The sequence below is a fragment of the Schistocerca americana genome, chromosome 11 (assembly GCF_021461395.2).
Source record: "Schistocerca americana isolate TAMUIC-IGC-003095 chromosome 11, iqSchAmer2.1, whole genome shotgun sequence".
Taxonomy (NCBI): domain Eukaryota; kingdom Metazoa; phylum Arthropoda; class Insecta; order Orthoptera; family Acrididae; genus Schistocerca; species Schistocerca americana.
The window spans coordinates 108,826,408-108,843,079 of NC_060129.1; the positions used below are offsets into that span (position 1 = coordinate 108,826,408).

The following is a 16,672-nucleotide window of genomic DNA, read 5'->3' on the forward strand; positions in this document are numbered from 1 at the left end:
TACATTCATATTTGCTTCTTCATCAAACGAGCGAGTTATTTTTCAACTTAATTATCATTTATTTACTGTTAATGTGTGCAAAACCTCTCATGTCCCTTGTTTTGGCTGAAAGATAGTGTCATGAATCCCAAGTATGTCAGATGATACGCGCCAGACCACACAACGAGGTATCATCCAATGTAGCTTGTCCAGTAGATATCTCTCTCTCTCTCTCAAACAGCCATTCCAAATGTGCCTAGCAGTCGATGGTGTGCAATTTGACTATATTCTCAATTAAAATGTAAAACCACACTTCACTAAGGAGAGTATTTAGTTTGTGGATGACAAGGCATCAGTTATTTTGAATAAATGTTTAGCTTATTTAAAATCTATTCTGTCTACGTACAATTTCGAGTAGTTTCTAATTTCTAACTGACAGCAGGTCTTTTGCGTTGTAGAACCACCCGGGTGCTTCCAGGCAGAGACAGGCTGAGCTGACAGAAGGTCATGAGATACCGATATCTACACATACAGATGGCAGCAGTATTGCGTACACAAGGAATAAAAGGGGCAGTGCGTTGGCGCCGCTGTCACCTAGAACTTACAACTAAGTATACCTAACTAACCTAAGGACATCACACACATCCATGCCCGAGGCACGATTCGAACCTGCGACCGTAGCAGTCGCTCGGCTCCAAACTGTAGCGCCGGTGCTGCATCACAGACTGGACCACCTGTGATGGTGTACTCAACGATGAACCTGGGTGCACGTTTGTCAAAACGTCATTTTTTCGGATGACTCCAGGTTCTGTTTACAGTATCATGATCGTCGCATCTGTGTTTTGCGACATCGCAGTGAACGCAAATAGGGACCGTGTACTCGTTATCGCCATACTGGTGTATCACCCGGCGTGATGGTATGGGGTGCCATTGGTTACTCGTCTCTGTCACCTCTTGTTCGCATTGACGGCACTTTCAACAGTGGACGTTACATTTCAGACCCGTGGCTCTACCCTTCATTCAATCCACACGAAACCCTACATTTCAGCAGGATAATGCATGACCGCATGTTGCAGGTCTTGTACGGGCCTTTCTGGATATAGAAAATGTTCAACTGCTGCCCTGGCCAGCACATTCTCCAGATCTCTCACCAATTAAAAACGTCTGGTCAATGGTGGCCGAGCAACTGGCTCTTCACAATACACCAGTCACTACTCTTGATGAACTGTGGTATTGTGTTGAAGCTGCACGGGCAGCTGTACCTGTACACGCCATCCAAACTCTGTTTGACTCAATGCCCAGGCGTATCAAGGCCGTTATTACGGCCAGAGGTGGTTGTTCTGGGTACTGATTTCTCTGGATCTATGCACCTAAACTGAGTGAAAATGTAATCAAATGTCAGTTCTAGTATAATATATTTATCCAATGAATACCCATTTATTATCTGAATTTCTTCTTGGTGTAGCAACTTTAATGGTCAGTAGTGTATCTTCTAACAGAAATCATTGGGTCATTATTGCCTCATATATTCCTAGACATCTACAAAATCCAAACTGATATTCCCCGACATCAGCTTCTACGAGTTTTTCCATTATTCTGCAAGGAGCTCATGTTAATAATTTGCAACCCAATGACGTAACTGGTATTTCATTAGTGCTCACACCTGTCAGCAACTGCTTTCTTTGGAACTGAAATCTCATATTATTCTTGAAATGTGAGGGTATTTCACCTCCCTCATACATCTTGCACACTAGATGGGAGATTTGTGTCATACAAGATGGGAGAGTTTTGTCATACCTTGCTCTCCCAAAACTGTCAGTAGCTCTGAAGGAATGCTGTCTGCTACCAGGTTCTTGAGGTCATTGGTCCCCAGACTTACACACTACTTAAACTAAAATGCTAAGAACACCACACACACACACACACACACACACACACACACACACACACACCTTCTAGACAGTCCTCCTTAGCCATTTTGCACTTCTCGTCAATAATTTTTTAAACATTCATATTTCCTTTTGCCTGCTTTATTTGCTGAATTTTTATAGTTTCTTCTTTTAACAGTTGAACTCAGTATCTCTTGCATTAACCAAGGATTTCTATTTGGCCCTGTTTTTTACCTATTTGATCTTTTTCTACCTTCTCTGAAAGCTACCAATTCACCCCCCAAAACTTTATTCTTTGTTTTTCATTGTCATAGTTTGTTATTGTGTGTGCTGTAAGTCCATTGCTTCCTTCTCTAACAGTAAGTTTCTCACTTTTTTCGTTGTAACATAACCTGTTGTGTTTGCATCCCAATCATTTCCCCACTACTTACCTTTCCAAGTCTTGCATCTCATCCTGGCATTCTATTTTTTTATGCTTTGTTTCACATTCTCTACGGAGCATACTGATTTTGACATCAGCATGTGCTGCATAATTATTACTATTATCCTGGACACTAAGTATACAATTCGACACTATCGATTATGTCTTCAGTGTGCATGTACCACATGTAGGTGTGTGTCACCTTATATTGAGCCTTTTTAAAATTGCTTTACTTGTAGGTATGTACTTCTTGTGCCAAATTACGCGTTATTACCCGCATGATTTGTATGCACGAAAATTGAAATATTTCTGTTTGATGCCTGCTCCTGATATAATTTCAACACATTCTCTGTGTCTTCCATGACTGCCAGTCGAAATGGGTGTGCTTCTGTTGCCTGCCTGAGGTGCAGGAGGGTTTTAAATGTTCACTGGATTCCAAAGTCGATATCTGCAGCTGATTATCTTGGTCAATCAAAACAGGAAGTTCTTGAATCTCTATACAGGAGGGAATCAACATCTACATCTACATGGTTACTCTGCAGTTCACACTGAAGTGCCTGGCAGAGGGTTGAATGAACCTGTTTCATACTATTTCTCCACCATTCCACTCTCAAATGGCGTGTAGGAAAAAGGAACACCTCAATCTTTCCATTGGAGCTCTGACTTCTCTTATTTTATTATGTTGATCATTTCGCCCTACATATATGGATGTCAACAAAATATTTTCCATCGGAAGAGAAAGCTGGTAATTGAAATTTCGTAAACAGATCTCGCCGCAAAGAAAACCGCCTTTGTTTCAGTGACTGCCACACCAACTCGCGTATCATATCAGTGACACTCTCACCCATATTCCGCGATAACAAGAAACGAACTGCCCTTCTTTGCACTTTTTCGCTGTCCTCCGCCAATCGTACCTGGTAAAGATCCCACACGATGCAGCAGTATTCCAGCAGAGGACGTACAAGTGTAATGTAGGCTCTCTTTGGTAGGTTTGTGGCATCTTCTAAGTTTCTGCCAACAAAGTGCAGTCTGTTTCGCCTTTCCCACAATATTATCTATGTGGTCATTCCAATTTAAGTTGCTCGTAATTGTAATTCCTAGGTATTTAGTTGAATTGACAGCCCTTTAATTTGTGCGATTTATCGTATACCCAAAATTTAGCGGATTTCTCTTAGTACCTATGTCGATGACCTCGCACTTTTCTTTGTTTGGTGCGAACTGCCACTTCCCGCATCATAAAGAAATTCTCTCTAGATCATTTTGTAACTGGAATTGATCGTCTGATGATTTCACTAGACGGTAAATTACAGCGTCATCTGCAAACAATCTAAGGGGGCGGCTCAGATTATCACCTAGATCATTTATGTAAATCAGGAACAGCAGAGGGCCTATGACACTACCTTGCGGAACGCCGTATATGACTTCTATTCTACTCGATGATTTGCCGTCTATCAGTATGAACTGTGACATCTCTGCGAGGAAATCAAGAATCCAGTCACACAACAGAGACGATACTTCATACGTATCAAATTTGATTAATACTGGATGTACACGTGGACAAGGAAAAAAATTCCCGGATTTTTCCCAGATTTCCCGCTTAAAAATACACTTTCTCCCGCGTGAAAACACGTTTTCCGTCTTAAGTGACAGTATATTTTCCCTCGGAAGTGCAAAACTTATCAATCCTTTGAATGGTTATGGTTCTGGACATGGGCGTAGAATTTACTGGCACTTTAGAAAACGAAACTCAGGGAAAAAGACACGTTTTGGAAATATCTTTGATGTGCAGCGACATGTACGTTGCGTATTTTCGTATTACCACAGCACACATTGGAATTCCACCAAACACCACATGTTACTTTCCGAATCACTGAAATCGAGATTGTGATGCGCTTTTGTAAGGCAGTCACAGATCATGTCACATGATCTTGCCAGCTCATGACAACGAGTATTCAGAGCATAGGACGCGTGATGTAGTCAGCCAATAGCAACTTCCTTGTTAAGCAGCGGTAACACACAAGTTAATGGCTTACATTAATATACATAGTGTTGCTACAAGAAAAGAAAAGCTTCCACATATAATATTGGTCACTAAGGTTAATAAGCTGCAAGAGAAACTAATCTTTCGATATAATGTTGATTTTTTGCGCGTGTTACACTTTAAGATACATCACACAAATGTGGCAGTAAAATTTTCAATAATGACATAAATGTCTGATCTTCAGGGTTTGAAATTCTTCTAAATGGCTTGTCATCAAAGAGTTGATTTTTAAATGGAGTCAAACACACTGTGATTTAAGAATTTCGTGGTACATCCTCACGATAGTCCAACTTGCGTTAAAGGATATTTACTTTGAAAGTAATGCTTTTCAAACCAGCATTCGCAATATTTTTCCACGACCTGCTGGAAACAGGTTCGTTCCAGCAGCTGCCAGAGAGCGCCAGGTAAGAGGCGCCCCGGGCTTGCGCAGCTAACATGACGTAGGAAGCCCGTATGTACGTACGTGTGAAACATTAGAAGATCTTACATTACGTTGTAAAAGCAGTAAGACGTCACAGGGTACTCCAAGAGATCGTAATTTCGTGAACCATACTAAAATGTGCACATTTAAACTGCAACGTAAAGTGCACATTCGTATGTCCAGATTCAGATGAAAAGTTTCTTGGAGTACCAGTACTGCATTAGCTCATGTATGGTTCTTTATTATGGCATAATGCCACACGTGCTAGAAGATGAAAACTTGCACTTCAAATGCAGCGAACAGTTGAAACTAGCCAGTACTGTGGAATTAAAAATTTCGTTTCAAATACATTGGATGCCTCTGCGGAAAAGGTTAATGAAAGCCAAATTTCTTTAGCAAACATACAAAAATAACTTCATTGTTCTGCAAGGCGATTAGTGCTCGACTGTCAGAAAGGTGGAAACAAAATAAAATCTGAAACTAATAACGTATATCAGCCTTTGGTAATTATGTGAATGTATTTTGATTCACTCGATACCTCCCGGCCAAAGATATCCGCTTTTCTTTCATTTGACGCAAGAGTAAACGAAGGAGAAACAGCAAAACCACTGAACATCAACACGGGTCACGTGGAGACTGCCCACTGTAGTTCAGACTTCTCTGCGCATCAGCCTCGCATCTACGATATTTGCGAACCGGGTCAATACTAAAAAAAATCGAATTTTCAAAAGTACCCTATGCGCATCTTGTAAAGCACATCATTCTGAAAAATTTGAAACAAAAACATACGTGTTCGAGAAAATATAAGACATGTTATTTGGCCTTAAGTGTGCCGAAGTGCAGTGCCACGCCTCTTCGTACAGCGTTCTCCTATCGCATGTCACTGTATTTCGCTCTGTGGAATTGAAACGTGTATATTTTGTAAGCGATGACATTAAACTATATTCAGGACTGTGGAAATAGAAATGTCCTGTGCTGCCTCTCCTGCTCCCAGTCAGCCAGTTTGATAGCCTGCCCTCTTTATTTTTTAAAAAACTCACCATTAATAGCGGATGACATTATTTGTAACCGGGAGAACAAGAATTCTTCAGAAAATTTGGACTCTTTATTGCCTAATAGCTAATAACTTCTTGTTTTGTGTGACAAAGTAGAATACAGGATACATAAAACCAATATAGACAAGAGACAAGCAAGAAAGTACACATTTCAATACTTATCTCCTGGCATTTTTTCTCTCTAATCTTGCTACAGCTTTAAATGGCGTGCTTTTGCTTTCTGCACAGGAATCTATTACCTCACCAAAGTTGGTCAAACTTTTTGCTGCATTAAAAATCGAAATTTCGTTACCTAATACTGAAAAAGCTGTTAATACAAATAATACCCAAGACTGGTGTGGTTTCTGGATCTTATTACATCTATTTTGTCGCTGGATGCTAAATAAAACAAAACAGGCCTTTCTAATATTGTACCAATTTAGCGAGACTGTTTTGACACAAATGGTCATTTTTAAAACACGATAGAATATAATTCACTAAGTACCAATATCAAATGCCTATTAGGCCTACAACAAGCAAAAAGCTTTATGTTAGGAAATAGTTTCACATTTCATTCATACGCACCAGTTTCTTAAGCACGAGATCGGAAAGTAGTATTACGAAATTCTTATATAAATTTGGAATAGTCTCGTCCTTCCATAATTTGTGTGATGTCCTCGTTTATTCTGCTTCCTTGTTCTAACAATCTTGTCATAACCAATTCTGTGGATATTCCTGTCACTGTCAAAATTTGTTCGCCGATCAACTTCAGTAACCCTGCCAGAATCACTGGTTTAGTTACCCCGCGATTGTTCTGCCATTAGGCGTTGTTACAAATTCGTACAAAACGTTTTCTGCGTTACTTCCGAATCAGAACTTAAGCGGCTGATAGCCGGCGACTGTACAACTGGTCCTTACTAGTGTAGCAATCTGGCCAGAAAGTTTCTGTCAAAATTTCATTTTCTTGGATACAACGAGAAGATAATAAGTAATCTTACCCACTTGTTATTCCTGCAGTTGTTTATTTCCATTCTGGTAGACTGAATCTATGGATTTCGCTACGAATTATAACAAAGCTGACCATTCGAAAACCCAATCAGACAGTTACTGGCATTTATCCGTTCGGCTTTACTCCGCTCAGCTCGTACGGCCCCATCCCCTTTTGTCTGCGGAAAGTTTATTTTCTAGATGCGATTAGGATTCTCCTGACAGAGACATCACGTACACGACTCACACATTCAAAAATCAACTTACGATTCATTCAGAAATGAACTTAAAATGTGTTCAGAAACCAACAAGGATGAGTTTCAAAATCATATAAATGATCGATAGATCAACGTGTTCTGGATGTTAGGCACTTTGTGAAACAAGTTTTTTTTCCCTTGAGAACATGAATTTGGCGCCCCCTTTTCCCGGTACCATCTAGCTGTTTGCTGCGACTGCTTGCACAGTGGAGAGCCACATTCCTGTAGCCAGAAGCGGGAGAATCTGCTTCTCAAACGCGACTCAATTGCGCATGCGCATGAGCTCGCTCTTAACTGCTAACACGAATGTAATGTTAACAGTTGTGACTTCACGGTCATCAGAAGGAATTTGTTGTTATGAAGTATTGCACAGTCTTCCTAAAGCCTTTGACACATTTTGCTGTTGGCAGACGCTTGCATGAGGACTCTGTGTTGTCATGGTATATGGTGCATTTCCTTTGCATTTCAAGTTATTTTGGTTTTTTTCTCTCGTTAAGTTTCATTGTTGCAGTATTATTCTGCAGTTGCGGGATACAGTAATATCATTTGTTAGAGTAATGGTTCTTGCTAGCCAAAATTACAAAAATTTAACTGAAAACTAAAACAATGAAAAATTCCCAGAATTCTAAAAAATTACCGGGTTTTTCCTGGTTTTCTCCCAGATGAAAAAATTCCCGTGTCCTTGAAATGCAACAAATAGTTGAAACTAGCCAATAATGTGGAATTGAACACTTCATTTCAAACAAACTGGCTGCCTCAGCGGAAAAGATCAATAAAAGCTGAATTACTTCAGCAAAGCGACAAAATTAACTTCATTGTTCTGCAAGATAATTAATGCTTGACTGTCAGAAAGGTGGAAATTGTATTAAAATCTGGAACTAATGACATATTTTAATCTTCCATAATTGTGTGAATGTATTTTAATTCACTTGATATCTCCCAGCCACAGACACCACTCCCTTTCATTTGACATGACAGCAGTGAACGAAGAGGAAACGTGCAAAGTCACTAAATGTGAACACAGATCACCCCCCCCCCCCCTCCCCACTACAAGTCAACCTGATCTGCACATCAACCCTGGATCTATGATATTTCTTACCAGGGCAATACTAGATGGTTAGATGGTGGCGCCACCCCCCCCTCCACCCCTCCCTCAAGCGCTTGAGATAGGGCGTAAAAAAAAACTTTTCAAAAAATGTTCATTTTGTAGCGCACTTCTTCCTGAAGAGTCCTATGCATAAAACATATAACTTCGAGGAAATTTAGGACGCGGTATTTGGTCTTAAGTGTGCCAAAGTGCAGTGCCACGCCTCTTAACACAGCGTTCTCTTACTGCACTGCACGCCACTGCACTTTCCACTGTGTGACTCAAATGTGTATTTTGTAACAGATGCCATCGAACTACATTCAGGACAGCGGAAATTAAAATGTCCTTTGTTTTTTAAACAAAATAATCTCGCAATTAATACTGGATGGAATTATTTGTAACCGGTAGAGGAAGATTTCTTCAGAAAATGTCGATTCTTTATTGCCTAATAGCTAATAACTTTCCGTTCTGTGTGACATAAAATGAAATACAGGATACACAAAACCAGGTAAGACAAGAGACAAGCAAGGCAGTACATATTTCTTCAATCCTTGCATTCTTTTCTCACTAATCTTGCTCTAGCTTTACATGCCGTGCTTTCCTTTCTGTGAAAGAATCTGTTACCTCATCAAAATTCGTCAACTGTTTTGCTACAAGAAAAATCGAAATGTCGTTGTCTAATACTAAAAAAGCTTTTAATACAAATAGTACCAAAGACTGGTGTGGTTTCTCGATCTCATTACGTCTATAGCCACTGTTTGCAGGATGAAAGAAAATAGGCCTTTCTAATATTGCAGCAACTGTAACACACACCAAACAAGCGAGATCGTTTTGGTAACAATGGTCATTTTTATAATACAGCAGAATATAACTCTGCCAAGTAATAATATGAAATGCCTGTTTGGCCTACTACAAGCAAAAGGCTTTATGTTAGGAAATAGTTTCATGTTTCATTCATAAGCTCCAGTTTCTAAAGCATGAGATCGAAAAGTAGAAAAGTAGTAGTACGAAATTTTTGTATAAATTTGGAACCGCCCCGTTTCTTCTCCTTCCTCATTCTAACAAAATCTTCTCATCCCTAATTCTGTAAATATTCCTATCATTGTCAAAGCTCATTCTCCAGTTAACTCTACTAACTCTGCCAGAATCACCGGTTTAGTAATTATCCAGCGATTATTCTCCGGTTAGGTGTTATTACGTGTTCGTACAACGCGTTTTCCGCGCTACTCCCAGAATGGAACTTAAGCGGCTGCTAACCAGGAAATGTGCAACTTGCCCTCTCTAGTGTAGCGACCTGGTCAAAAATTTTCTGTCCAAACTTTCATTTTCTTTGATACAGCGACAAGATAATACGTTAATATTTCGTATCTGTTATTCCTGTTAGTCGTTCATTTCCACTCTTGTAGTCTGAATCTACGGACGTAGCTATACGCTCATCATCTGCATACCAGTCAGTCACACACACACACACTACATTCACCCGTGCAGCTTTATTCCGCTCAGCTCGTGTAGCCCCGTCCCCTTTTGTCTGCAGGAAAGTTTATTTCCAGATGCGACGAGGATTCCCCTGGCAGGTACATCACATACACTATGCACGCATTCAAAAATCAACTTATGATTCATTCAGAAATCAACTTAGAATGTGATCCAAAATGTTCAAATAGCAACAGGGATGAGCTTCAAACTCTCTTGAATAATCGATAGACCAATGTGCTCTAGATGCTAGGTGCTTTGTCAAATAAGGTTATTTTTCCTCAACAATACGAATTTGCCCCCCCCCCCCCCCCGCCACCGAAATTGCCGCCTGGTTCAGATACTCCGGTTTGCTGCGTGCCGAACCAACAGCGACATTCCTCTTTCCAGAAGTGAAAGAAGTTACTACTCAGACGCAACTCAACTGCACATGCGCGTGATTCCGCTCGTAACTGCTTAAATGAATCTGATGTAAACAGTTGTGACTTAACACTCATCGGAGGTAATTTGTTGTGACGAAGCACTGCATTGTCTTCCTACAGCCTTTCACACATTTTGCTGTTGGCAGACACTTGTATGAGCACTGTGTTTTTTTGTTTATATATGAACCATTTCCTTTGCATTTTAAATTTCATTCCCTCGTTCATATTTTGTTGCTGCAGTATTATTCTGGAGTAGCAGGATACAGTAATGTCCTTTGTTAGCGTATCGGTTATTACCAGTCAAAATGACAAAAAATTAACTGAAAACTAAATCAATGAAAAACTCCCGGGATTCTAGAAAATTCCCGTTTTTCCCGATTTTCTTGTGGATGAAAAAATTCCTGGGTCTTTCCCAGATCTTCCGGGCCGTATACACCATGTAATAGTCTTGTTAGGAATTGTATCAAAACCCTTCTGGAAATCAAGGAATATGGAATCGATCTTAGATCCCTTGTCGACAGCACTCATTACTTCATGGGAATAAATAGCTAGCTGTGTTGCACAAGAACGTTATTTTCTGAATCCGTGTTGGTTATGTATCAATAAGTCATTTTCTTCAAGGTGAGTCATAATGTTCGAGTACAGTATATTCTCCAAAATCCTACTGCAAACTGAGGTCAGTAATATGCGTCTGGAATTCAATAGGTTACTCCTATTTCCTTTCTTGAGTAATGGCGTGACCTGTGCTACTTTCCAGTCTTTAGGAACAGACCTTTCGCCAAGTGAACGGTTGTATATGATTGCTAAGAAAGGCACTATTGTGTCTGCATACGCTGAAAGGAACCTGATTCGTATACCATCTGGACCAGAAGACTTGCCTTTCTTAAGTGATTTGAGTTGTTTCACAACACCTAAAATATATACTTTTATGTCACTGATGCTAACAGCTGAATTCTTGAATAGTTACTTTGCCTTTTTTCGTGAAGGAATTACGGAAAACTGTATTTAGTAACTCCGCTGCAGTGGCACCACCATCGGGAACATTTCCATTGCTATCGCGCAGTGACGGTGTTGACTTTTTTGTCACTGGTGTACTTTACATACGACCAGAATCTCTTTGGGCTTTCTACCACATTTTGAGACAATGTTTCATTGTGGAAACTATTAAAAGGGAATTAGTCAAGTCCATTCAAAAGACTCCTGCCACATTATCCACATTAAATTACTTGTTTGGCTCCCACGTTTCCCTTTGTATAGGGGAGAAATTTCTGTATTATACAATAGCTTATTGCATTCTGCTCTGGTTAATTTGAAAAGTCGAGTCTCACTGCTGTTGGTCCTGTGTGTGTGTGTGTGTGTGTGTGTGTGTGTGTGTGTGTGTGTTACTGAAGCATAAATTGGTCCGTACTTTATTTTGAAATCCACCAGCTATTGAGTTATCTTGCAAACATGTCAGTTCACTTTGAGATGGCAGTATATTTTCAGTAGGACCAACTATCTTTGCCCACGTCGGTTGCTCTTTTCTAAAAATAAAAGTTAACTATACCATGGAATTATACAAAACTTCTCCTCGGTGAATCAAAACCACTACTCATCACACCTGGTGACCTCCATCATCCATCAGTTGCAGGAGTTTGTTTACGAGTGACGAGCCATACAGTGCTGTACGCATCTCCATTCAGCCACACCCACTGCATTTCTCACTTCTCGAGAGCAGATGCCTCAACCATTAGACCAGCTGAGTGTGTTTGCTGGCGTAGATGGAATTACCATTGTGGATGATGTTTTTACCCATGGTTTGCAGACACCATCACAAGAGGTTCTCCCGTACATCATCTGAAGTAAGATAACAAATCCACGGATCCGATTTTCCTCTTGCTACTCTTCCCACAAGTCCCCCAGGATAAACTCTAGTGCAAGTGTCGATGAGACACTGAGTCAGAAGTGGAGGTGCGCTCATGCAGCCTACTGCTCAAGGAGACTGCCTGCAATAAGCAGCAAATCTGGGCTCCTGTTACAGTGCGGCACAGATTTACAGTAGTCACTACAGACGTAACTGACCAGGGAACCATTTAAGGAATATTCGAATTACATTTTAAGACATACCCAAAACAAGCTGTATCCTCATTACTGTACTAAATATTAACTTTTTGTCATTATTACTTCTATTTCTGTTTACCTTTCTTTTGCCATTTCTTCCGGAGTGTCTTCAACAACATATCTACAACCATTCACATAGGTTCTGTTGAGTGGAATTGCGTGAAAAATCCCGTTTCCATACCCATTTAATTCAGAATCAATTTGTAAAACACACAGTCATCACTCAAAACAAAATCTAGATTCAACACATCAATATATAAAGAATCTTTGGAAATGGGTATGATTTGTATGGGACACTTCCTACGTAACTACAGTTGAGTGACTCTGAACTGAACGTAATTCTCACTGCAAATACAGAGAACGAGAAAACTTCTGCATATGTGCTCAATCTTCAAAATATCACAGCCAAAAAATTGAGAAAGGAGTAATGTTTAATGGCAACTGTAACCTCTATCCAAAAACTGAAGGAATCTGTATTTTATTTTATTTACTATATCGGCTGGTTAATGCCAAAATAAGCAGTACTGTGAGGGTAAGACTTGGGCACGTGTGGCAACACAACTCACCGGAAGCGAGAGACGGCTGCGTCATCAGGTGGAGGGGTGTGTCGGGCAGACGTGGGAGGCGCAGCTGCAGCAGGAGTCCGGCTGTGGCTGCTGTGGGGTTGACGGTCAGAGTTGGGGGTGGGCCCGCCCCCTGTGGCGGTTGGCGAGCTGCACAGAGAAACACTGTGTGGGTGGGCGTGTTCACACAGGGGCTCACTGCAGGCGGTACAGCAGAGGGACTGTCCACCGGGGCAACAGTACACTCAGTGCCAACAACACCAGCCTGTCACTTAACGTGACTGTGCCACCAATTAACTGATCTTTTTCTGCACTACTTCTGCTATATTCCCCATTAGCGTAGCTTAACATGCAAAACAAAAAATTGTTCAAAATGAAGCACAAACCAAATTCTAAACATAAGGGCCAACAATTTTGCTGCCCTGACAGAACAACTTTCAGACAGAATTTAGAAGCAGTGAAAGTCAACTGGGTGCTACTTTTGGTTGTGAGGTAATTTGAAAACTGATATCTGGATGCTGAATTATATCACTGGAGAGAGAGAGAGAGAGAGAGAGAGAGAGAGAGAGAGAGAGAGAGAGAGAGAGAGAGAGAGAGATCCAGCGATAGAGAAACAAACTGATAAGTTGGAATATCAACTTACTGTTGAAACTATATGGTCATGGATATGCAGGCGCTGTTTTATGTGAAGCCTGAGGGAATGACGAAGATGGACAAGAATTACAAGAGCTATGCTATAAAAGTTATCAGGAGTATATTCAAAATCTGCATTTGAGTAAAGCAAATAGAACTGTACATATGTGTGTAATGTCTCTACAATTCGATTCATTGAAAAGAGAGCAGTGGTGATGTGTTTCTTAAACAACAATTTTCGTGTTGAGCAGTTTGCAGTAGAGGCCACCATTAAAAGAAAAAAATGGATTACGCAGTGTATGCAATTTTTATATGATGGACAATGTTTACAACTTGTGAAGTAACCTGTAGTCTATTGAATATGGATTTTTTTTTAATTGAAAAGGAAACAAAATAGACTTGTATGGAGCATATGTATCCGAGAGACAGAGGCAACAAACGATAGCTGGATGAAAACGTCACATCAATACTGACATTGTGCCTGTCTGTTTAGTGAAAGGGAATGCACGGAAAACATTCAGGGCGATAGCTGAACAGAGACAAGAAGGAAATGTGATTGTAAGGCACAGCATTGAGTGTGACAATGTTACTGTGCTGGCTGGAGTATTCTCTTCTTGTTTGCCCCCAGTGTGCATGAGTAGCCCCAGCGCTCATAGCTCCTGCTTTAGTGGATATCTCAGGGAGTCATACCCTGCTCTTTGGTGCCAGTCACCTAGGGGTAGCGTCTTTTTTAGTAATCAGGAAAGTCCTCAGTCCCGGGTTTGAACCTCACAATCACTTAAATTTTGAATAAGAATCATCAGCATTGGTGTCTGAAGACTTCCAGCATAAGGTGTCACCCTCTTTCAGCCAACAGCCTTTCCAAAGAGGGCGGAGGGCCGACAGAGGTTCAGGGCACACTCTCTCCCTTGAGGTCTGAAACTGCCCCTAAATGAGGAAGAATTGGCAATGATCAACAACGTGAGGATACAGAAGGCAATGTAAACCACTGCTTAAAGATACATAACGTCCGTCAATGAGGCATGTGATTCAATAAGTCTGTGCTGTACAGACTCTCCATTGGCAAGACTAGTCCCCCATTCAAACCTCCAGGCGAGGAGGCCCAAGGGGGAGGTGACCATGAGAAAAAAGTTGAGTTATCAACGAAAGGATAACGTTCTACGAGTCGTCATGTGGAAAGTAAGGAATTTGTATGTGGTTGGGAAGCTAGAAAATAAGAAAAGGGAAATGCTGAGGACGTATCTAGCTGTAGTGTGTGTCAGTGACGCGGAAAGAAAAGGGAAAAGGGAAAGGGGAAAGGGAAAGGGGAAAGGGGAAAGGGAAAGGGGAAAGGGAAAAGGAAAGGGAAAAGGAAGGATTTCTGGCCACATGAGAATAGGGTAGTAGCAACAGCAGCAGATAACATGAGTAGGATTCAGTATCAATAGAAAGGCAGGGCAGAAAGTGAGATACTGTGAACGGATGAGTATAGATGTTCTCGTGAGAATCGAAAGCAAACCAACAACATCCATAGTTCAGGTATACATGATGACGTCGCAAGTTGAAGGTGAAGAGAGAGAAAGTATGAGGATATTGAACACGTAATTTGGTACATATGTAATAGTCATGGAGGGATTGAAACACAACTGTAGGGGAAGGAGTAGAAGAAAGGGTTACACGAGAATATGTACTTGACAATAGGAATAGGAGAGAAGTAAGGCTAGTTAAGTTCTATAGTAAATTTATCCTAGTAGTAGCTGGTATAGTCTATTCAAGACAAGGGGGTATACTTGGGAAAGGACTGAAACATGGGAGGTTTAAAGTCAGATTTTGAAATCAGATACTGGACAGTACAGCAAACCCAGGAGTAGATATAGACTCATAACAATTTAGCAGTGATGAAGAGTAGGCTGAATTTTACGAGACTGGTCAGGAGCAATCGGTGTACAAAGAAGTGGAATACAGTAGTACTAAGGAAAGAAGAGATGAGATTTATGTTCTCTGAGGCTACAGATACTGCGATAATTAACAGCTCAATAGTTGGAAAGAAAAACGTAGGTACAAAGAAGCTAACTGTGAAGAAACCATGGAAAATACAGGAAAACCTTTAGTTGATCAATCAAAGAAAGAAATTCAAAAATATTCAGGAAAATTCAGTAATTGAGAAATATGTCACTTAAGGATGAAATGAATAGGAAGTGCAGAGAAGCTAACGTGAATTGGCTGCACGAAAAATGTGAAAAAATCAAAGAAGAAATGATTCTTGGGACAACTGACGCAGCATATAGAAAAGTCAAAGCAATCTTCCACAGAATTAAAAGCAAGCGTGGTAACATTAAGAGCACAATGGGAATTCCAGTGTTGAATACAGAGGCGAGATCGGATAGTTGGAAGGAGTACACTGAAGGCCTCTCTGATTGGAACAACTTGTCTGATGGCGTGACAGAAGAACAAGCAGGAGTCGGTATGGAAAATATTGGTGATTAGAATCAGATTTTAAAAGCGCTTTGGAAAATTTAAGATCAAAGAAGGCATAAGGTATAGACAACATTTAATCACAAGTTCTAGAATCATTGGAGGAGGTGGCAAAAGGTCTATTCTCACTGGTGTGTAGAATGTATGAGTCTGGCAATATACAATCTGACAGAGAGAGAAATATAATCATCACGATTTGGGAGACTGCAAGAGCAGAGAAGTGTGAGAATTATCGCACAATCAGCTTAACAGCTCTAGCATCCCAGTTGCTAAGAAGGATAATACACAGGAGAACGGAAAAGAAAATTGACGTTCCGTAACATTCATAGGATTTGTGGTCCTGGCGAAAGCGTTCGGCAATATCAAATGTTGCAAGATGTTTGAAATTCTGAGAAAAATACGGGTAAGCCACAGGAGAAGTCGAGTAATTTGCAAGTACAAGAGGCAAAAAGGTAAAATAAGAGTGGAAGACGAAGAGCGAAGTATTCGGGTTAAAAAAGGTGTCAGATTGGGATGTAATCTTTCGCCTCTACTGTTCAATCTATATACCGAAGAAGCGATGACGGAAATAATGGAAAGACTGAAGAGTGGAATTAAAATTCAGGGTGAAACGATATACGATTTGCTGATGACTGATTCCCTCAGTGACAGTGAAGAACAATTACATGGTTTGTTGAATGGAATGAACAGTGTAATGAGCACAGAATATGGAATGAGAGTAAATAAGAGAAAGGCAAAATTGATAAGAAGCAGTAGAAGTGTAAACAGCGAGAGACTTAGCATCGTGACCGACTATCAGTAAGTAGATGACGTTACGGTGCTATGCAACGTAGGCAACAAAGCAACCCACGACGAACAAAGCAAGGACGACGTCAAATTCACACTAGCACTGCCAAAAATGGAATCGTGCT

General features: G+C 40.5%; 1 protein-coding gene across 1 annotated transcript in view; it reads right to left on the reverse strand.

Moving 5' to 3' along the window:
* LOC124553336 (poly [ADP-ribose] polymerase tankyrase-2-like) overlaps positions 1–16,672 on the reverse strand; it is a 103,448-nt gene that overhangs the window by 7,231 nt on the left and 79,545 nt on the right. The window contains exon 3 of the mRNA XM_047127212.1: positions 12,678–12,824. Within this exon, the coding sequence (XP_046983168.1) occupies positions 12,678–12,824 (147 nt within the window). The remainder of the gene's footprint in view (positions 1–12,677; positions 12,825–16,672) is intronic.